Source organism: Lethenteron reissneri, chromosome 13 (assembly GCF_015708825.2).
Source record: "Lethenteron reissneri isolate LAM-NWPU_2019-01 chromosome 13, ASM1570882v1, whole genome shotgun sequence".
Classification (NCBI taxonomy): domain Eukaryota; kingdom Metazoa; phylum Chordata; class Hyperoartia; order Petromyzontiformes; family Petromyzontidae; genus Lethenteron; species Lethenteron reissneri.
The window spans coordinates 10,990,430-11,012,804 of NC_083791.1; the positions used below are offsets into that span (position 1 = coordinate 10,990,430).

Consider the following 22,375-nt stretch of genomic DNA (forward strand, 5'->3'; position numbering starts at 1 on the left):
GAGTTTTAAATGAGGGGCGGGAGGGGGGGACGATGGGGGGTTTGGGGGGCGGGGCGCGGGGGAGTTTTAAATGAGGGGCGGGAGGGGGAGACGAGGGGGGGCAAGGGGGGTTGAGGGGCGGGGCGCGGGGGAGTTTTAATTGAGAGGGCAGGTGGAGGGACGAGGGGAGGGGCGACGGGGAAGAGGTGGGTTGAGGGGCGGGGCGCGGGGGATTTTTAATTAAGGGGCGGGGGTGTGGGGGTTGGGTCTAATGTAACTATTAAAACAATGATTTGAAGTTTTCGTGACTGCAGGAATAAAAAATAAAAAAATAAATTATGTATTTCTACGTGACTTTACCGAAAGAACCAAAGAGTATTTAAACAATTATTGTTTATGTTACCAGGTAAGTCCCACTGAGCTGTGTAGCTATTTTTCAGAAGCTACCTGGCCACAAATGATAGCCCAACGAAGTGGCTTATCGCGTGGACATTTATAGCCGCAGCCACAATAGTTTTGAAACGCGTGGTGATGTTCATTCTAAATGTCGAGGGGAAAACCAGGAGGGAAAAAATCCACGCGACGACGGGAAGAGAGAGAGACACGCAAACTCCAAATGCACATCAGGCGTCAGGGTCGGGATCCAACCCACACGCCCTCCTTGCATAGCAGGCGATGTGTTATTTCTCTCCAGACTTTGTCACGCTTGTCCTATGGCCGTGTTGTGTTGCTGCGGTAGTGATTATGTCGTGGGTGAGTTATGGCCGTTGCGTGGTCGACTTGTCGAGTGTTGGCCGGCCCTTGTCTGCGACACACAAAGATTCTGTGATGGAGGCCAGCTCTGCCTGTTCCTCCAGACGGAGGACTCCGTGAGCAACCCCTCCCCTACAACCCCACCCCCTCCTCCTCATCCCCTCCCCTACAACCCCTCCCCTACAACCCCTCCCCTACAACCCCCCTCCTCCTCATCCCCTCCCCTCCACCCCCACTGCCTCCCTTCTGCCCCCCCAACCGACTGCCCCTGTCAACACTATCATTGCTAACATCATCACAATCCGCATCAATGCCATCATGGTCATCATTATTGTCATAACCCATTGTTATCATCACAATCCGCATCATCACCATCGTGGTCATCGTCATTGTCATAACTCATTGTTGTCATGATCCTCAACATCACCATCATGGTCAGCACCACCGTCATCATCATCATTGTCACAGTCCTCATCGCCATCATGTTCATCACCATTATCGTCATTCTCATCATCATCTTTGTTGCGAATACGCTACCTTGCAGGACTGGGCTCTCCACCTCTTAATGGACTCGGGTGACCCAGGATTGATAGAGGGGCCGGTCAGTGACTACGGTCAGTGACGAGTGTGCTTTTTGTGTGTGTGTGTGTCCCAGTGTATTTGTTAGAGGGAGCTTATGTAATGGTGGCATCTGTGTTAGCTTGCGTGTGTGTGTTTAATCTCCCACGTATTCTGTCAGTGTAGAATGATAAACTAAATACATTTTGCAGCCCTCTATCAATCCACTGCTGGATGAATGCCGTGACGCCCATGGGGGTTGTTTGATCATACCTCCCCACGCTGGTCGCTCCGGGGTCGGAAAATTAGTGTGGGTAACAGAAGTTTCACCTGTGACTCGCCTGTGACTCGCCCCTCGTGTTAAACCGTGGCCGGATGGAGCTCTTGGGCCGCCTTGTTCATCACAATCTGTGGCATCTCTACGCCTGCACAAAGCCCTTGTTATGTGCGCGCGTGTGTGTGTCCATGTGTAGTGAGTTAACATCTCCTAGCCACAGCGGCTAGAATTGGGCTGAGGTGGTGGGGGGGGGGGTGCGATGAGGGGAGGGGCGAGGGGGAGATGAGAGGGGGGAGATGATGAGAGGGGGGGGGGCTGCTGACGAGGGATTGGGGGAGGGGATGGAGCTGCCAATGCGTTTAAAGGGCCCCCTACCCTGTCACCCTCGCCCAGTGACGTAGACCGAGGACCCGCTTGTCCACTCTCGGCTTGTTTGGTTCCCAACATAAATATATAAAGTGGTGACGGCGTTCCCATTTCATTCGCAGTTCGACTCAGGTGGTGAACCAGGTGGGTGGATCAGCTCCGTGGTGTCTCTCTAAACTCACCGCATTCGTCGTTAACACTGACGTAGGTCAATTAAAGTAGGCGACGCTTCGAGCCATGGACCTTATTTAGAAGCGCACGACAAAGGGGTCATTGTCCAACGCGTATCCTATTCGTTCGTTCGTTTTTTCATGCTCTTTTTTCCTTCTGGGGCCACACGTGTTATCGACGAACGCGCTCTCGTTCTTTCTTGTCTGCGCTTTTTGCACCACTGCCAAACGCAGCGTCACTGAATAACGTCTCTCTCACTCTCTCTCTCGAGAAGCGACGGCGTTCGTGCGCCGTTGTCCTACTATCACGCTCTACGAGCTCCGTGTCTTTGCGCTCTCACAAAGACACGCGGTACCGTCAGCTGCCAGCGTGCACGCATCCTGTGTTGCTGCACGGAGAGGTGGCTGGGGCCCGTGGCAGGGGGTCGTGAAGGCGATTAGTACAGACGGTGGGAGCATTGTAGCACAGTAACAGCGGAAGATGTTTTTTTTTCTGTTCTCGCACAACGATGCAGCGGTAGCAGGCTATAGCAGCAACATGTGTGTGTGTGTGCCACTCATATACAAGCACTATCCAGGCTCAATCGTGTTTAGCTTCCGAGATATGATGAGATCGACTCTTTGGTTCTTTCGGTAAAGTCACGTAGAAAAGAAAATGAAATAATAATAGAATACGACGTTTCGATTGCAACACAAGCAAGCGTCATCAGGTAAGAATAAATGAGAAAACCAAACAGAGTAAACTTAGAATTATAATAATGCAATACAACACAGAGTCGGCTAAATTTTGCAATCTTTGGAAGAACGTAATCAACCAGGTGAGGTGTTGACTGTTGTGTTAGCCGACTCTCTGTGTTGTATTGCATTATATTTATAAGTTTACTATGTTTGGTTTTCTAATTCATTCTTACCTGATGACGGTTGCTTGTGTTGCAATCGAAACGTCGTATTCGATTATTTAATTTTATTTTAGACTTGACTTTACCGAAAGAACCAAAGAGTAATTCCTGCAGTCACGAAAGCTTCGAATCTAGTCATTACATCTGTTTTTAAGTCTCTACACTGGCTGCCTGTCACTTTTAGATTTAATTTCAAGATTATTTTTCTTGGTGATTAAGTCACTAAATGGGACTGGCGCCTGAATGCACGTCTGGCATGCGCGTTTAAGGTGTGAACCCAGTAGCTCCCTCAGGTCCTCCGGCACTGGTCCTCTTGGTTGTTCCGAAGGCGAGGACTCAAACACTTCTGGGGAGGGCAGCCTTCAGCTGCTGTGGTCCTCGTCTTTGGAACGGTCTGCACGAGGATCTGAGGGCATTAGAATCGGTGAATGTTTTCAAACGACATCTATAAACGTAACCTTTATAGATTGGCTTATAATTAGGATGCCCTGAGTGTGTGATTATTATGCTTTTTATTATACGTTTAGTTCATTATGTTACGTCTTTTTTAACGTATTAATCTTTTTGTTGTTTACATTGTGCCAGTCGCTTTTAATGTGTCTTGTAAAGCACTTTGTATTGCATTTTATGCATTAATTTTGCTGTATAAGTAAAGTTTGATTTGATTTGGCCGGCGACGAATTGCACTGTTAAATTAAAAGAGACGATGGGAGGAGAGGATTCCAAAGTAGAGCAGTGTGAACGAAGACGCAGATAGAGAAGTGTTGTGTGACATTCAGTGTGGTGGTTAGAGACGAAATAGTCAGGGAGACCGAGTCCTCAACACATCGCTGTGAACCCAGACGGTTTACCCCGTAGTCTTGTACAGGGAAATTGAGTTTTCAGGTCCATACGGCGTACAGCCGTTTCAATAGGGGCAAAACAATGTTTTGTCCATTTGTGTGTCTCCCTTGTGATGGGGCATGGGGTGACCAATCATGTCTGAATTGCTCTGTGAAAAGGTAGGGCATTGATAAGGGGTTGACATGTATGTGCACATGGGTGGAGGACTGGACGAGTGAGGTGAACGGGAACTGTAAAACCACGGTAGTAGCAGTAGAAGAGCGATGAGTAGGCCACTGACCGCCGATGAGCGGGTGGCCGGAGTGAACCAGTGAGTGCTGGACCGTCGATGAACCTCTCCCTTACTTTGAATCCCATCAAGTACGTACAGTGGAGGTCAGAAGCATGACCTTGGTGCTTGCACCGCAGATTCCAACTTCACTGCCAAAGTGCACAGGTAGTAAAACAGTCGTGTACACAGTATAATCTAGCGTCGGTTTGCTGTCCGTTTCGTACCATTGCTGAGTGCATACCAGCGCGTGTATACGTAGTTGTGTGAGGTGACCAGGCTCTTAACTTGGGGGTGGTGAATGGGCAACAGACAGGAATGTTTCGCCGAATTAATTCCACAACACAGAGTTGTAAGTGGATCATAAACTCGGCGTCTAATGTGTGTTGTTGGTGGGCACTGCGTGGCTGGGGATTATTCTCGCGGAAAGGTGACATCACTTGGCAAAAATAGATAGATTTTGGTCCAAGTCCAATAACTTTGCATAAAAATTTAATTCGCTCAGCACGTGCGATGTTGACATTTTTGCCATCGTGTTTGTCATGTAACAAAAAATATAACACATGGGTTAAAAACACTGGCTTAAATATTTTTTATTAGATTTGTGCTGTACACAAGGCTTGCGGCAGAACTTAGGGTGGCAAACAATAAAACAGACATTTAAAAAATTGCACTGAAAAATAAACAATCAGACGGTAAAAATGAGAATCGATTATTGAACAAAATGACACTGAATCATGTCGATTGAATCGATCTGGGAGGCCAGGAGGGAATCGTTGCATACAGCCCTTTGTCAACACCCTGCCCAGTGAAGGCCTTCCCCACATCGTGACGGTCACGGGAGTTATATGACCATACTTCCCCATGCTGATCTTAGTGGATTTGTCAAAGGTGGTGGGGGGGGGGGGTAAAGTTTGCGGTTTAAATGTCACTCGCAAACTGATGTCAGCTGTGACCCGGAATCAAAGTTAAAGTAACCGGGTTCATAGCGCAGTGCAATAACCACTGCGCCACCACGACCAGCCCACCCCCACGTGAATCATTGCGTGCATGGTCTATGTGCCAGTACTGTACTGCTTGTATTCACGAGAGCTCCCCATGTCACCAGTTGCCAAATATTCCAAGCATGCTCGTGAGGTGGCCGGGTTACTCAGCCGTCAGAGAGCTGGCCGCCGCGTTGGGCAGATGTTAACTCTCCCGCACGGTACACAGGAGGTCGTGGGTTCGACCCCGAATCCGACCCTGACGCCTGCTGTATATGTGGAGTTTGCTTGTGTCTCTCTCCGTGGTTGCGTGGATTTTTCTCAGCGTCTTCTCCGATTTTCCCCTCCACGTTTAGAATCAACGTCACGCGTTTAGAGTGTACTTTTGGCACGTGATAAGCCACTTCGTTGAACGATCATTTGTGGCCAGGTCGCTTTTGAAAAATAGCTATATATACATAGCTTAGTGGCACCTTACTTGGTAAAAATAAAAATAGTTAATAGTTTCGTTTTTTTGGTAAAGTCACGTAGGTAAAAATAAAAATAATAGAAATTATATAATTTCGGTGTTTATTTTATTTATTTTTACAATAATAGAAATAATATTATTTTTATTATTTATTTTTTACCTACGTGACTTTACCGAAAAAAACCTAAGAGTATCAATCCTTGCAGTCATGAAAGCTTCAAATCTAGAATGATAGTTTAGTTTATCCTTGGAACAATAACTGGCACATTGAAATGCACTCCCACTACAGTGGCTTGCTTACCCGTTCTGGCTGACATTACGCGAGAAAAAAAAATATTTGGCCGGGTCATGAAACCGACTGGGAAAAATCCGCGGAAGCCATAGAAGGGCCCTCCCGTGACAACACCAAGACACGATCACGCCTGCCACGCGTGTGATGGATGTGCACGGCACTGCACATTAAACATCCCACGGCACATCTATTCCCACAACCTTTGCTCGTCCCCTTGCACCAACTGCCCAGCCGTCAAGAATGTTTCCACGATCAACCAAATGGCAAATAACAGTTTGCAAAATTAAAACTATTATACATTTTAAAACCTCTTTCAAAATGTTAATTAAGTCGTCAAACGAACTTCTCTCTCGCTCTTTTCATTTACTCATCGAAATACTGTACTAGTGTTATGCGCAGTAATTTTTTTATTATCATTTTGTGGGGAAAATATCTTAGTACTGTATCTGTAGTAGTCCTACAGGTGACTTCTTCCCACGGGCTTGCCCACCACCAATGGTCCACAGGCCGCACATTTGGAACCACACTGCCTTAGGAGGCAGCAGTGCCCGGTGCTGTTAATGTTGCCCGTGGGGCTTTGCTGTGTCTGGTGTTGTTCATGCTGCTGACGCTGCTCAGGCTCGTTGGTGCTTTCTGCTCTTGTGCTGCTAATGCTGACTGTGTTGCTGTGCTGGCTGCAGTGTTGGTGCTAACAGTAGAACTGTACTGGTATTGAGGGTAGCATTAATATTCTTTGGTTCTTTCGGTAAAGTCACGTAGATATAAAATAAAATTGATAAAAAAATACAAAATAATAAAAAAAAACTCACGACGTTTTCTATCTACGTGACTTTACCGAAAGAACCAAAGCATTTGAATTCCTGCAGTCACGAAAGTTTTAAGTCAAAGTTAGCATTAATGTTGCTGGCTCTGTTGCTACCGCTGAGGCTGCTCCTAATGGTCAATGTGTCTATGGTGTTGTTAATGTTTCCAGTGCTGCTGCTGTTGGTGAAGATGCTGGTGCTGCTGGTGGTGGTAATCGCGCTGCCTGTGTTGATGGTGGTAGTAATTTTGCTCGAGCTGTTGATCCTGGCTGTACTGCCGGTGCCAGTGGTGGGTGATTGATGTTTGTGTGCCCAGGTGAGCCCAGGTGAGCCCAGGCGAGCCAGCGCGATGGGCAGCAGCAGTGGAAGTGTGGTGCGGCTCGGAGGGCTGGTGCTGGGTCTGCTGTGGATCTTCCTCCAGGACTTTGCCTCCTGGCTCAGCCGCCTGCTCGGTATGCGTGACACCCACACACGACGTCGGGCAGTGAAGCCATTGCAGCGAAACACAAGAAGGGGGTGGGGGGAAAACAACCATGCAGACGCATGGATTGTGTGTCGCTTCCCAACGTGCCTTGTGCTAGGAATGGTTTCTTTTGATCGATTTGATGAAGGCGTATGACTTGCTACGACGTGGTTCAGAGGAACGTGGATATTAATGCAAAAATTGGAAAATGGGTAAAGAATGGAAAGTGTAAAAAGCAACGACGTAGGGAGGTGCACACTGGGCATGACATTGAGAGACAGGAAAGGGAACATTTGATTTCTAAAACACTCGTGAATCAAAGACATTTATTTTGTATCTTCATGCAGCAGTGATTAGAGCAAGCATGTGTGTTGAACTTCTTTCGTACCGTACGTAGCCAACCGTGGTAATCGGAGGTGCGGGGGGAAGCACAACAAACGAAACACAATCTAGAAGATCATAAAAGCATGGAGAGGCATGCGTGGAATAACACACAGACAGAGAAACACATCAAGCAACAAACACAAAGTAAGACATTGTATTTGTCTTCATCCAGCAGTGGCTCGATAAGAGCTGATGATGATAATGGTAATAACTTGGGTCGACCCCGGTCTCACCCCGATTACCTCGCCAGGCTAGGCAAAGGAAGCCAAGCAAGGAAACAAGACGAGGCAGACCTGGCCCTGGGGGCATTAGACATCAACTGCTCTTAAGTTTAAATTTAGTACGGTAATTATAGATGATAAGGGCACACTTAATCAGACGACTTCACATGTGATAAGATACATGTATTTCTGAAAAATATATTTTAAACATGAATGTATTTTAGGCCTAGAGCCTCCTGTGAACAGGCCAAATATAGTCAACATATATTTTTTGGGGGTTCTAGTAGTCAAACACTCAATTGGAATGATATAATCAACTCACGTGCTGGTGCTGGATGGATTGCTACATCGCAGGACCGTGAGAGACAGCAACAGCTTACGAAGGCCTTCATCCAGCAGTGGAGTGATTATGGCTAATGATGACTATGAGCAGTCAAAGTCAGGGCCTGGAAATCCTGCGTAGTGGTGGACATTCTACATTTACATGGAGGGGCCGACGTGGTAATCATTGGTCTACCCCAGTAGGGGGTTATGGACTGCGATGACTCCTGACCGAGAAAAACCCATGAACCCGATTTGTCAGCAACTGATGATTGGCAGATGCATTGCACTTTTGATCCTCTATCAGCGTAGCTGTATATATGTTATCAGTTATCTCGCACTTTGCTCTGTGCCAATATAGTTAAACTTTTATTTTGCTGTGTTTTTGAAAGCCAAGTTTCTTTTTAATCTTGCCAATACATTTGAAGAGTTTTTTTTTCATTGTGGCAACAACAATTATGACATTGAAATAACTCACGAGGTATCTCACGAGATATCTCACTCCGTGGTATTTAGTTCTGTAGGCTGCTCCCTAACCCAGGGGGCTGCATTTCTCTGCAAGAGATACAAACTGATTCATCGACTCGTGATGTGATGCCGATATTACATTTGGGATGTAATTGGGAAAACAATGATATTATTGTACTGGCTTTGACTACAAACTTTACCTGAACTGAATGCATTTTGGATTCACTTCAAACGTGTAAATCGACTTGAGCTTGCTGGAGCAGTGTTCAGTTTTTATTATCTCTGCTTGTATGGGTCAGTACAAAGTGGTGGCTTAATGGTTTGCGCACTGCGCTACGGACTTTACGTATGGGTTACGATTCCTAACCATGGATAGCATTCGTAATAAGTGACACCTAAACCTGTCCTGGTTCTCCCCAAGATCAACTCAGCCTTGAAATGCGACACCTGGTGCGGTGTATAAAGTATCAGCGCAGAGGAGATCAAGGAGGCCCAAAGTAGTAGCGACCACACCACCCTCTCCTTTGCTTTGCCGCCCTTAATAGACGCTTACTCGAAGAATTTGTCCTAAGAGTCTGTATGGGTGTACACTATGGCAGTGTCACACAACCCGTGTGTAGCACTCCACCATGGGGGCGTGAAAGCCCATGAGTAGGGCCACAGGCTGCGGCATGGGTAACGTGCAGGAGGAATTTGTTAAAATGCCGAGAAGTGTGTAATATCAGTGCCACGTTGTAGCAACAAAATGCACGAGCACACAATATCAAACAAGTGTGGGGCTGGTGGAGTGCGGGCGGCAAAGGGGAAGTGGAGACCAGTCGCCTTTAGTAGGAGGCCACCATAAAAAAAACAGGTTGTGCATGCATGCACCCCACTTGCAAGGTTGCATGTGTGTGCGTGTGTTTGTACACTTTCCATTTTCACATCCGTGTACACATAGGAAAGATGTGTACATCCGTGTCCATATGTGAGTGTAGGTATATGTTTGTATGTACATCTGTGTGTGTGGTGCATCTGCTAGTCATCTAGGTCAGGCAACCTATGGCACCGAGGTCTGTCTCATAACCTCCGGCCAATGAACCTTTGACACTTCACGCGGCCGCAAGGTACACGTCGCCTGACACAAGCGCCGTGGTGACGTCCCCGCCGCTTTGTGGTGAACGCCAGTTGTTGGTGTTGTTGTTGTTGTGCATGTGTGCCGTGCAGGCCTCTCGCTGCTGTTTCCACGTCGCCGTTCGCCGAGCCGCGAGTACGCAAAGTGCTCCGGCCTGCAGTGCATCGCCCCCATCATTGCCACAGTGACGGAGACCCCCGAAACCATGGAGGCAGAGATTCACGGCACCATCCCAGCCTGGATCAAGGGGACCCTGCTCCGAAATGGACCCGGGAAGTTCGAGTTCGGGCCAGACAGGTGACACGAAGGTTCACACTCAATTGTCGGCGGGAACTCGGATTTGCCCCTGTGTGTGTGTGTGCGCGTGTGACTGCTGCTTAAGTTGACGTTGGATGGTGCGACGCAGACAGAGCCGTAGAGAGACACAGGGTATTGCAGATAAATATACAGGGACACGGAGAAACATAGAGAGGCACGGGGGAAAGCAGAGAAACATAGACACTGAGAGGCACAGAGAAACACAGAGACACGTTGAGAGACAAAGGGAGAGATAGACACAGAAACACACTGACATAAGGACTAACATGGAGAAAAATGGTGACGCGTTCGATTGTCGGTGGACGCCCGAATTTGTGTGGACGTGTCGTGACTGCTTTGAATTGAGCCCGGCCAGTGCTACGCTTTAACGTGGCGATGTGGCAATGTTCTTCTTTTCCCGAATCGCTCCATGTGAGGCGAGCGATTGGTCGCACTTGACTGATACGTAACTGCTGAGGCTTGCGTAGAGATCCACACTGCGCGACTCAGGAATTCCATCCGGTCTCCCCTGCCCCAGCTACTTATAACCTTCCCCAATTCCAGAAACGTCATAACTCCGAACATAATTATGAGCATTCACATTTATCCATCGGTGCCGTTTGATGCTGGCCACTTGATGTTTTGGACGGTTGGGCCTTGCACTCGGCAACCGCCGTATGTAAAATAGCATGAGACTAACGTGACGGACGGTGTCTCCCCGTCGCAGCTACAACCACTGGTTGTAAAATACCGGGAGACTAACGTATGAGAGACGGTGTCTCCCCGTCGCAGCTACAACCACTGGTTCGACGGGATGGCGCTGATGCACCGTTTCCGCGTGCACGACGGCCGCGTCTCCTACTCGAGCCGCTTCCTGCGCAGCGACTCGTACCTCCTCAACGAGGCCCGGCAGCGCATCGTGGTGTCCGAGTTCGGCACCATGGCCGTGCCCGACCCCTGCAAGACGCTCTTCGACAGATTTTTCACCTACTTCTCACCACCAGGTGATGTTCGCAGAATGTATGTTCTGTATGTTGACCTTATTTCGCACCGTACGTAGTCAACCGGGCTCATCGGCGGTGCGGGGGAAGGACAACAAACTAAACACAAAAAGCAGTTCTAAAGAAATTAGTTTGTCAATCTAGATGATGATTTAAAAGTACATAGCTCCCAGTGGCTTCCTAATATCAGAAGGAAGAGCATTCCAGACGGCCGCAGAAGCGCATCTGAAAGTGGGCGATGCAGTGACCGTCTTTGTTCGATGGCTAGCCGAAAGCCGCTGCTGCAAGGATGACCGGAGTTTGCGAGATGGTTTATAATCCTTGACGAGATCGGCAAAGTGGAGTGGTTCATTTTTGGCAAGCATTTTGTGTGTAATGAGTGCGACCTTATATTGTATTCGTTCGGCAACTGTAGGGGGCAAGGTTGAGGCACTCATTTACTGGGTTACCAATTCAGACTTCAAAACGCTTTCCTTAGGTCTGTCCATCTGTCCGTAATGAGGTTGTCGGGGGTGGGGGGCACTGTAGCTCTCATTCACACAGTTTATATAAATGAAAGAACACAGTATACAGTTGTGTTGCCATTTGGGACTTACACTATTGAATGCTGTATTCAACACATTTGTCAAGACCACCGTGGCCTTCAAAGGAAAAGTATCTTATTTTTTGGGCAATGGTCCTTATTTAGACAATTGCCTGAAACGTCACCTATAATATGTTACTAATTTTAAGACCATAGTGTTATTGACAAATGTGTTGGGTTCGAATTCGGGTTTGAGCCACCGATGATTAACTTGGGATCTAAAGTGTTACCGGTCGATGTTTTCAGATCAGCCACAAATGCCTGCAAAAAAAAATAATTAAAATTTCAACACACTCATCAATAACACTGCTCTCAAGAGAATCGGGGCATGTTAAATGTAGTTGTGCACTCACTTTGGTTGCATTCCACCTCTAAGAATGCTAAATATTGCTTTGTACTATCATGTGTGACAAAAGTTACTATGTAGCAGGAAGCTTGGGAAAGTCCTACGCCCTAGTGTGCGAATCGGAGATCACTTTAAGGTACCTGAGAAGCAATTCTGTGATATCCATTTCTGTCGCCCGTTCTCTTAAATCGGGGAGTTTCACTGCTCACTCCGTGAGAATTCTGAATGGATTCTTTCGCAGCCGGCGTGGAAAATGCCGGAAGAGCGAGGTCACTCGCCCTGTAGGTGGGGCTAGTGGTTGGGTGGGTGTGGCTATGTAAAAGTGGGTGGAGCGAATGGAGGGAGGGGCTGTCAACCTCACCATGTGTCAGTTGAGCATTCTAGAAATTTTGCAGTTTCATGATTTACTGCTCACAATTATACTGTAGTGGAAATAAAGTTTTACTGGTTGGCTGGCTGTTTGTCTGGCGGGAGGGAGGGAGCTAGTGCTGGATTATCCGAGTAGCAAAAGTAGCTACATATGCTACGGGCCCCGCACTTTCAAGGGCCCCGCGCTAAATGCTGTCAAGCTATCAATTCCGGTTCAGTGATTCTGCACTTGCTCTACTACTATAGTACTCTCCTGCCTTCAACTTTTATGAACGACTGGGTATTTAAGGTTAGCGATTTGTCATATTATCTGGCTGTACAGCAAATGAAAAAATACAATTACTTTACTATGCAAGTAAAAAAATGTGTGTTTTAATATTTATGATTGTTTTTATTTAGGGCGCCTTTATAACATCATATGCTACAAGCCCCGCTCTAGCTTAATCCAGCACTGGAGGGAGGGTCACGTCCAGAGAACATGCGGGCTGCTAGGGTGATTTAAAAAAACAATCGTTCCTTTTTATTCTTAACGTTTTGTTACGCGTGTTGCCCGGGCTGGGGGGGTGGTTATGCAGCGCCCACCGACAACGACGTGGTGAACTACGTGGAGTACAAGAAGGACGTGTACGTGAGCTCGGAGACCATGCACATGCGCAAGGTCGACCCTCGCACGCTCGACACCAAGGAGAAGGTGAGGCTCACGGCGACTCGTGCGGTACAGCGTCGATCGGTGTGGAAACGGCGCAGCCCAGAGCGGGGCAGTACAATGCCTCATATCGGTGTGGCAAACACGAGCATTGACGGATACATTTACATTGTGTTGCTTGTTTCAGCGTGTTCATTTAAAATAGTAAACACTGTTGTATCTATTTGTTAAGTATATTCGCAAACGTTTTACACGATTCTCCGTATATTTTACTCCCACTTACCGATTGGGAGATCGAGAGCATAACAGACGGACAATTGCGGGAGTTATATTTGTAGATATCTACATATATAGACTATACTCTTTGGTTCTTTCGGTAAAGTCACGTAGGTATACAATAAAATAAATCACGACGTTTTGGCGCGCATACATAAGCGTCCGTCATCAGGTGGGAAAGCTTCAAATCATTATATATAGACTATCGCTACCAACGCTACTTCTGTCCCTGGTTGCTTCCACAACCTCAGTCAGGTTCAAATTTTCACTCCCGCCACGGCATTCTGGGTCGTTCCGGCCCCTTTTCCACCCCTGGCCACATTGTAGCAAGCCTTGGGCCGTACAGCACTCCACGCACGCAGTACAGCTTGCACAGCAAAGGGATCACACAACGGATGGGGGCGACGCGGCGCGGGACACAGCGGGACACGGTTGTGACACAAGGTGGGGGTTGTGCTCGCTCGTCCGCGTGCAGGTGGACTGGGGCAAGTTTGTGGCGGTCAACTCGGCCACGGCGCACCCCCATTACGACCCCGACGGCACGGCCTACAACATGGGCAACATCTTCGGCAGAGAAGGTCAGAGGTCACAAAGATCGCAGATCGCAAGGGGAAATGTCAGTCAGAGGTCGCGAGGGTCAAATAAGGTCAGAGGTCGCAAACGGTAAAGCATCTTCACATGCCCGAAAGGGCCATTGCTCGAAACGTCGCCCGCCATGCTCTCTGAAGGGCCATTGCCTTGTTTTGTTCTTTACGCTTCTGCACCACTGCCAACACAGCAGCATCACCAAACAATGTGTTATGCTGCAGTCTCCAACGCTTGTTAGCTACCCTGTCTCTCTGGTCTCTCTTTATGCTATGAAGGGCCATTGCCCAAAACATCACCTATTATATATTATGGACGAAAAAAAAACACTGATTAAAGTGTGCTACGGAGGGGTTGGGTTAGTGATAGGGGTGGAGGTAGTGATAGTAGTGATAGGGGTAGTGATAGGGGTTGGAGCAGTGATCGGGGTGGAGGTAGTGATAGTTGTGATAGGGGTAGTGATAGGGGTTGGAGCAGTGATCGGGGTGGAGGTAGTGATAGTTGTGATAGGGGTAGTGATAGGGGTTGGAGTAGTGATAGGGGTGGAGGTAGTGATAGTAGTGGTAGGGGTATTGATAGGGGTTGGAGCAGTGATCGGGGTGGAGGTAGTGATAGTTGTGATAGGGGTTGGAGTAGTGATAGGGGTGGAGGTAGTGATAGTAGTGGAAGGGGTAGTGATAGGGGTTGGAATAATGGTAGGGGTTGAAGTAGGTCTGGTTGTTTTTTTGTTGTTGCAATTTTCTGACCCACTCCGACTGGACACCTGTGTAAAAGAGCTTTATAGCTCATCGGATTCCTCCTCCAGTATGAATACAGATTCTGATTCTGGTTGTAGCTGAAGAGCGGGGGCAGGGAGTAGCAGTCGCAGGATGGGCTCGGGAGAGAAGAGATGGGTTTTAATCCTACGGTGCCAAAGAAGTTTCACATACATACACGCGTGAGCAATCCACTGCTGGATTGATAAAGGCCTTCCAAGTCACCGCCACCCTCTCAATATGATTGCTGCGCTGCGTCTGTGCCACCCACCAGGGACGCATTACGCCATCATCCGCGTGCCGGTGCAAAAGGACTCGGACAGCGACACGCTCGAGGGCGCCACGATCGTCGCACGCTTCCCGGCCGCAGATTCACGATTTCCATCGTATTACCATAGCTTTGGTAATATTACCACCGCATCGCTAAACCCACACTCGCGATCGAACCAAATGTGCGCTGATTAACGTTCTGCTAACCACACTGGGCGACGTTGTCAGAGCAGAGCGCGGCAGTGCACCGTAATCAATTGATCCATTGTTGTACTGTACTATGCTACCATGTACTGTGAGAACCTCGCCTTCACCAACCCACACTGGAAAGTGCGGTGAAGTATGGTAGTAAAAAAAAAAAACCACGACCCTCACGGTGTGTCATCCAATCATGGTCATTTACAAAGCCGTCATTGTAATTATGCCACTGCAGTCGAATTATACACTAATGTACTGCATTATGGGTTGGAGCGATGTCGCAGACGGCATGCGCCACTGCACTATGAACCCGGCGACCCGAGTTCGGTTCCCGGCCACGGGCAGCGTTGGTGGCGGTCGACATTTGAAGCGGTCCTTCCCCTCTTTCCCCGCATCTCCGATCAGCTACGTACGGTGCGAAAGAAGTTCAGCGTACATACGTATGCACGGTCACATAGCCCCCCAAGACTAACCCGGTGCGGGCAGACATCAATCCGGTAACTGGAAGGACGCGGGGGGCTGAAGCAAGGCCTCTGGCCGAGCGGTGCCGCCAGCCAGACACTTTGCGGGGCTGCACCTCGACGTTTCCCTCTCCCCCTCATCTTCGTCCAGCGATGACGGAGAACTACGTGGTGTTCCTGGAGCAGCCGCTGTGCATGGACATCCTGCAGCTGCTCACGTCACGTCTCCGTGGCCGGTCCTACTCGCACTCCATGGTCTGGAAGCCGCAGCGTGGGAGCATCATGCGCGTGGCCAACAAGCACACGGGCGAGGTGCGACGAGCCTCCCCTCCACGCCGCACGGCCCTCCCCGAAGCACTCGCGCGGTTTGCCGCAACGAATGAACAATATCTTCTTCTTATTGTTTCTTCCTCTTCTTCCTGTCCAGCCCATTTACGGAGGCCGCTGGTTCATGAACTTCCAGCAGCAGCAGCAGTCCCCGTGTGTTGGTGATCATCGTCATATCCCTGATGTTTCCGTATTACTTTGCTGATCATTCCTCTTCATTACAGTCTCCTTCTCTCCATCGGTCCATTTTATTGGGCATCCTCTTCGTCTGTTGCCCTCTACTCACGTCGCCATTGGTTTTGCCGGATTCCTGCTTGGTTATTCTGATGTGACCATACCCACGGAAGTCCGTATTCCTCAGTTACTTCTGTTGTTCATTGCATCTTCAAGCTCTTCACATCTCCATTGATAGATAGATGATGAGTGGCCTGCAATTCCAACTCCCTCCCTCTTTCGCCTAGCCCAGAAACACACTCTGGCACTTTATCTTCTTTTCAGAGAGGGAAATCTGTAATTTTATTATTATTGCCCAGGAAACCCTCTCTGAGTCTCAGAATATTTTTTTTGGAAAGTCCCACCATCCGGATGATTGGCCAGTTTCTTTATAACGATTGCTTTTGCATTTAAGAGTTTTCTAGGAAATATGCATTGACCATGGATGATAATAATGACGATGGCATGAGTGTATATTACAAAGAGTTAATATTTGGGATTGTCGACTGATATGAAATGCGTTTTCTCAGTGTTGATATTCCATTTGGCAGTGGGCCAGTCATGTCTGATTTAACCTCTTGTGATGAATTATGTACGAGTACGTACAGCAGCATGTGTGTACGTGTGTGTGTGTGTGGGAGTGGTCGTGTAGCGGTTAGCACGCTGCGCTATGAACCTGCCGACCCGAGTTCGATTCCCGCTCACGATTATCTGAACCGGTCCTGGGTCTCCCCTAGGTCGACTCAGCCTCAAATGAGTACCTGGTGCGATCTGTAAACATTGCCATTGGGGAAATAAAGGCGGTCGGGCGTGGTGCTGGCCACCTACCCCCTGGTGTACCGTGCCAGCCTTCATAGGTGCTCGCTAACAACACTTGCCCCAAAAATCTGTTAATGCGATAGAGGTAATCTTTGTCTCTGTGCACGAGTGTATCATCATTGTCATGAGCGACCGAGAGAACGAACAACTTATCCCTGCCACCTCTTCACCGTGTGTCGCTCCCTCTGACCAGATCCTGCCGGTGGCCTACCACATGAAGGCCATGATGTCCTTCCACCACATCAACGCTTACGAGGATGACGGTCACATCGTCAACGACCTCTGCTGTGTCGACCACTACTGCACAGCGGACGAGGACCCCCTGACGCTGAAGAACTTGCGTAGCTCCGGGGATGCCCTTGACCAGGTTGCGTCTGCGTTGAATCAGTCGGCAGTGTTAACACTTTCCAACACTTTCCAACTGAGGTTGAAAGCATGCGTTAGCTCTATCCGTAACGTGGGGGTCATGATAACTCTCATAAAGATGATGCAAGATTAACAAAACTTTAGCATAAAGTTGTGTTGCTACGAGCGGACTCGCCCTATTGAAAGCCAGCCACATTGATCAGAGGGTTGCCCAAAACTTGAATGCAAAAACCCAGTGGGAAAAAGGATTATTTGCAAGTTTGTAAACACATTTTCTTCCAACAGCTACACATCTGCTTCGATGCCGTGTGTGCTTTTGTGTCGCACCGCGTGTTGTCCGACACGTTGCCCGACACGTTTTTCTCCACGTGCTGGGAGCTTCTTCGCGAACTGATTAATTCAGCTCCCAGCACATCGGAGCAAACTGTCGCAAATCGTGTCAAACGACAGACACGTGGTTACAACCCCGACCAACGCGCACCAGAGAGCTGCCCCTCGGTTTGTTGCAAACGCCCCGTATAAATCGTTGCGTCTGAACGTCGTGATTTCCGCCCTCAGCTCTACAATCGGCGGCCCATGACGTACCCACGCCGGTTTGTGATGCCCCTGTCCGTGGGGCCCGATTCCCCGCGTGGCACAAACCTCTGCTCCCTGCCATACACCACGGCCTCAGCCACCCTCCGCGACGACGGCAAGGTGGGCGTCCCCCTCCTCCTCCTCCGCTGCGGTCTTCTGCGTGCTTTCTCGACCCCCTCCGTGACCCTTCTCTCACCTCGCCCGGCGTGGACGATGCGTTGTACCCTCGCGCACGAACGGAGACTCCGAGGGCGCCTCGCGGACCGCGTGTGGTGAACAGCTTCAATACGATGAGACGTCTGGTGGACAGCTGTGGGAAGTCCCTGCTGTTACTCATCCCTCTGAAGCACTTCTCAGATTCACTTTGTGCATCTCCGAAAGCTCTTGACTAAAACTCAACTTCATTGTGTAGAATGTAGCTATTCCTCAATGCGTTACATTATCTACCATCACCCTCTAAAAAACACCCTGATACTCCCATGAATTTCTCTGACTTTCCGCGATCCACCTACATCCTATCTGACCCTACCTGACCTCCCATGACCCTGCCCGACCCTACCAGAGCTTCCTCGGTCTTCCGTGCCTCTCCCTGACCCTCCGCTGGCCATCTTTTGACCCATCAACTTGTCCCCTCGGACCTACCGTTTCCCACCCTTGTTCTCCTTCATGCTTTCATGACTTTAACCCACAGGGGTGGTGGTGGTGGTGGTGAGGGGTGAGAGGAATCGTTGTCCTCGTTGTGTTGCGGACCTTAGCACGTTGCGTCCGAGCGGCCGTAGGTGTGGCTGGAGCCCGAGCCGCTGCACGGCGACGATGTAGAGGAGTACGGAGGCCTCGAGTTCCCCAGGATCCACTACGAGCGCTTCAACGCGCGGCCCTACCGCTACTTCTACTCGTGCGGGTTCCAGCACGTGATTCCCAACAGCCTCATCAAGGTGGACGTGACCACCAAGGAGACGAAGGTGCGACGGCGCAGCGGTGGGGTTCCCCGCTCGTCTCAAAACATCTTGTCCTCTTTCGCGCGCGTACATCCTTCATCGGAAACGTCCCACCGCATCGTCATCAACGTCGTCGTCATCGCCATCGTCATCACCATCCTCTTGGTTGTCATGATTACCACCGTCACTGAAGCCGCCTACTCGCCATCATCATGATCAGCCATGGTCTATCCACTGCTAACTACCCCATCTCTCGACATCACACTGGGGCAAGCTGTTGAGTCACTGCACGCTGCAGGTTTGCACCAGCCCCACGCAACTGGAATTTACTCTCGTCGTCATCAGCATCATCATCATCATCAGGCACAATCTATCCACTGCTGGATAAAGGCCTTCTCAAGCCGTCGCCATCTCTGTCCTGCTGCGCAACAATTCATCGAGCAATTACACACGGGCTGATTTAATCGCTCCTATCTCCGTCATGGATGTCCTCTGTGGCAAGTTCCATCCCTTGGCTGCCACACACTTGCCTCCGATTCGCAGTTGGCTACGTACGGTGCGAAAGAAGTTCAACATACAGTACGTACACCATCGTTATTCTCGATGAGTGGGGGAACTTCGTGTATTTTTTTGCACACATGGCTGCGTGCATGTGTGCACAGTGCGTGTGTGTGAGCACAGTTGTAGTTGAGCATGTGCACGCCGTTGTGTGTGTGCTTACATTGGCACAGTAGGGGGGAGGGCACAGCTGGTGCATCTGCCAGTCATCACACTCAGTCGAGCCATTTCACCCGGGTCTGTCCCATGACCTCTTGTCAGCGAGCCTTCCACACTTCGAGCGGCCTCAAAGTATAGCTGGCCTGACACAGGCGACGTGGTGATGTCAACGCCTCTTGGTGGCGAATGGTGGGTGTTGTTGTTGTTGTTACATATGTGGATATTTGCATGTGCGCGCGCGTTTGTACGTCTTTGTGTTGGCGCGTGCGCGTATGCCTGTCCGCTTGCAGCATTGGCAAGTGGACGGCTATTACCCGTCGGAGCCCGTGTTCGTACCGAGTCCAGGAGCCGAAGGAGAGGACGAAGGGGCGGTGTTGTCCGTCGTCATTTCGCCTGACAAGGTGTGCTCCGGTTCATCCGAGGACGACCTCAAGTAGAGGCGGCCGGGCGGCGCCAGGGGACCGATGGCACGGCAGAGACGCCAAGTTGGTCCCTTGCCGAGATCCTGGATTTGAGTCCAGGTTTCAGACGCTCGCCCACGACTCGACTGGGCTCTCAATTTTTGTTGTGCGAGTTGATGGGATTTCCTTGGTCACGAGTGACTGAACAGAGAAACCGCTATGCTTATTTTGGCTTTTGACTTCATATGGTAATTTGCAGTTCTGGCGATTCCATGTTTTTTCTTTGCTTGATATGTGACCCAACAGTCGCGTTGTGAAACACAGAGGTTCAGATGTCACTGGCCTGTAGCCAGGAATCGAACTCAGCTGGGTTCGTAGCCCTCCATCACTCCTGGTGATATAGCATCACTTGATGAATGTCCCACCCTGACCTGACCGTTACCATGACCCCGCCACCCTGACCTGACCCCACCTCCCTGCCGTCACTGACCGTGTGCAGGAGAAGCCGTCCTTCCTGCTGGTTCTGGACGCTTCCTCGTTCGTGGAACTCGGCCGAGCCGTGGTGCCCAGAGACATCCCATACGGCTTCCACGGCATCTTCGCTCCCAACGTCGTCTAATAACGACGACCACGGCGGTGGTGGCGATGGTAGTGGGGAGCGGTAGCATCGCGGTTAGTGTCCTGCACTACGAACCCGATGACCCGAGTTTGATTTCCGCTCCAGTTAGATATCCGCTTGCTAGTAACACCTGCCCCAACAGTCTGTTAAGGCTATACAGGGGATCTTTGTCTTTGATGTGATTGATGATGGTTGTGGTGGTTACAGCTGTGGACATCATGATGCGAATGCAGATGGTGATTTTATACAGATGTCATTGGGAAGGTGGTGGCGATGGTTGTGTTAGTGGTAATCATGATGATGGTTATGATTATAATTTTTATGGTGGAGATGTGGTAGTGACAATCATGGTTACGATTGATTTCCACGCACCTCCGATTACCAGTTGGCTACGTATGGTGTGAAAGAAGTTCAACATACATATATACATAATAAAATATAGATTTTTATTGAGGAAAGTGGATGGAAACGTTGAATTAGAATGATTGTCTAATGCTTTAAGCTAAATATATTACAATCCGGGTAGGTCTTGATCCAGCAGTGGATTAATCATGGCGAATGATAAGAAAAAGAAGTGAAAAATATTAACCCGTAAAAACAAAGTTTTTCACTATAAATCCTTTATATGCGTGGCATCGGTTTTATTTTATTATTCATTTGTTTTTCTTGAGTAAGAGTTTCATTTTTATCACATTGGTATTTTAAATTAAATGAAAATTTTTTTTCCTAAAAAGTGGAAAATTTTGGAAAAAATGTTCACGAAAATAAATTGTCACGCACAACGAGTCTGTGTGCAAAATGTCAGCTCGATTGGATCACGGGAAGTGGGTTAAAAAACGACCGAAAGATTTGCACGGTCGTAAGCGCGCAAGCAAGCAAGCGAGTGAACTTAATATAAAGGATTTAAAAAGGCCCGGTCCTGTTGTGTGTGCGTGTCGCTCGCAAATCTCTTGCTAAAAACCACAATGACGACTTCACTCCCTTAAGGTCGACTTCTCATTTGCAATCCGGTTGCTACGTACAAACTCCTTCAAATTTTTAGTTTGTATTTTCGTCTCGTCTTCTGAAATGAAATTACACCTATAAATGGATCACGCACTTTCTTTTTTATGAAAACATGTCTGTGTCTATTCTATGCATAGTAAAAATAAAGAAATATATAACCCGTGTTGATTTTAGTGTGCCTTCAAAATGCTCCAGACACGGCTTAGAGCGTAAGTGATGTGATTGTGCAGAATACGTTCAGTTACGGAAGTCTGTTCATTGATAAGTTTTATTCTGTTATGGAATGCGTTTTCTGAACACGGACTCAGTTTTTCACATCAGAGAACGTAATAATGATTCAAGTTATAGTGTCATGAATTCTAAAGATATTGATGCAATATTATTGAATCGTGCATTATTGTCCGTAAAATAAGCTTAATTATGCTCGGTAAGCTTGTTCTCGGCATCTTAAACTGCATCCATGATGGTATAACCTAGACACAACTTAAGGGTTAGGGTTAGGAGTGTTGCGTGTGGGGGTAGGGGAGGGAAAGTAGTTGGTTATGAAGCATGAGCAATGGATCTGTGCATCTGTAGATAACTTGAGAAGCTTAAAGACGATTGTATTTATAAAAGCCTGGGTTTTGATTAATAATTTATTTTTGGATCAGACCGTATAGGTGCAAAGTGTCGTACACCCTCCACAGCAAATTAATGACGTTGTCACGTGAACACTTCAGCAATTCCACAACATTTAACAACTGGGTGTGTCTTTTCGCTGATAGTTGCAACCAGCATCATCAGGAAATTTGGCGACGCGATTCACAAGCTGCTGCCTATACGAAGGACCAGGACCGATGCTTCCAGGCATCGTATCTCCGTGGTAGCTCCCATCTGCTGCACATCCACAGCAGCGTTCAATCTGCACCGACTTTTAAGAGACTCTTTAAGGGCCCCACCAACTCTTTTCGTCTGCTTTTCAACTAAGTGTGCTCGG

General features: G+C 48.6%; 1 protein-coding gene across 1 annotated transcript; it reads left to right on the forward strand.

Annotated features, from left to right (window-relative positions):
• The first annotated feature begins 1,943 nt into the window (after positions 1-1,943).
• Positions 1,944-21,560, forward strand: LOC133342110 (carotenoid-cleaving dioxygenase, mitochondrial-like). The gene is made up of 13 exons (XM_061551048.1): positions 1,944-2,077; positions 6,977-7,112; positions 9,724-9,928; positions 10,721-10,932; positions 12,803-12,918; positions 13,625-13,727; positions 14,764-14,892; positions 15,570-15,730; positions 16,971-17,144; positions 17,702-17,839; positions 18,499-18,681; positions 19,665-19,775; positions 20,275-21,560. Exons 2-13 carry the CDS (start codon positions 7,010-7,012, stop codon positions 20,392-20,394), a joined length of 1,755 nt encoding a protein of 584 aa, XP_061407032.1. The 5' UTR covers positions 1,944-2,077; positions 6,977-7,009; the 3' UTR covers positions 20,395-21,560.
• Positions 21,561-22,375: the final 815 nt, after the last annotated feature.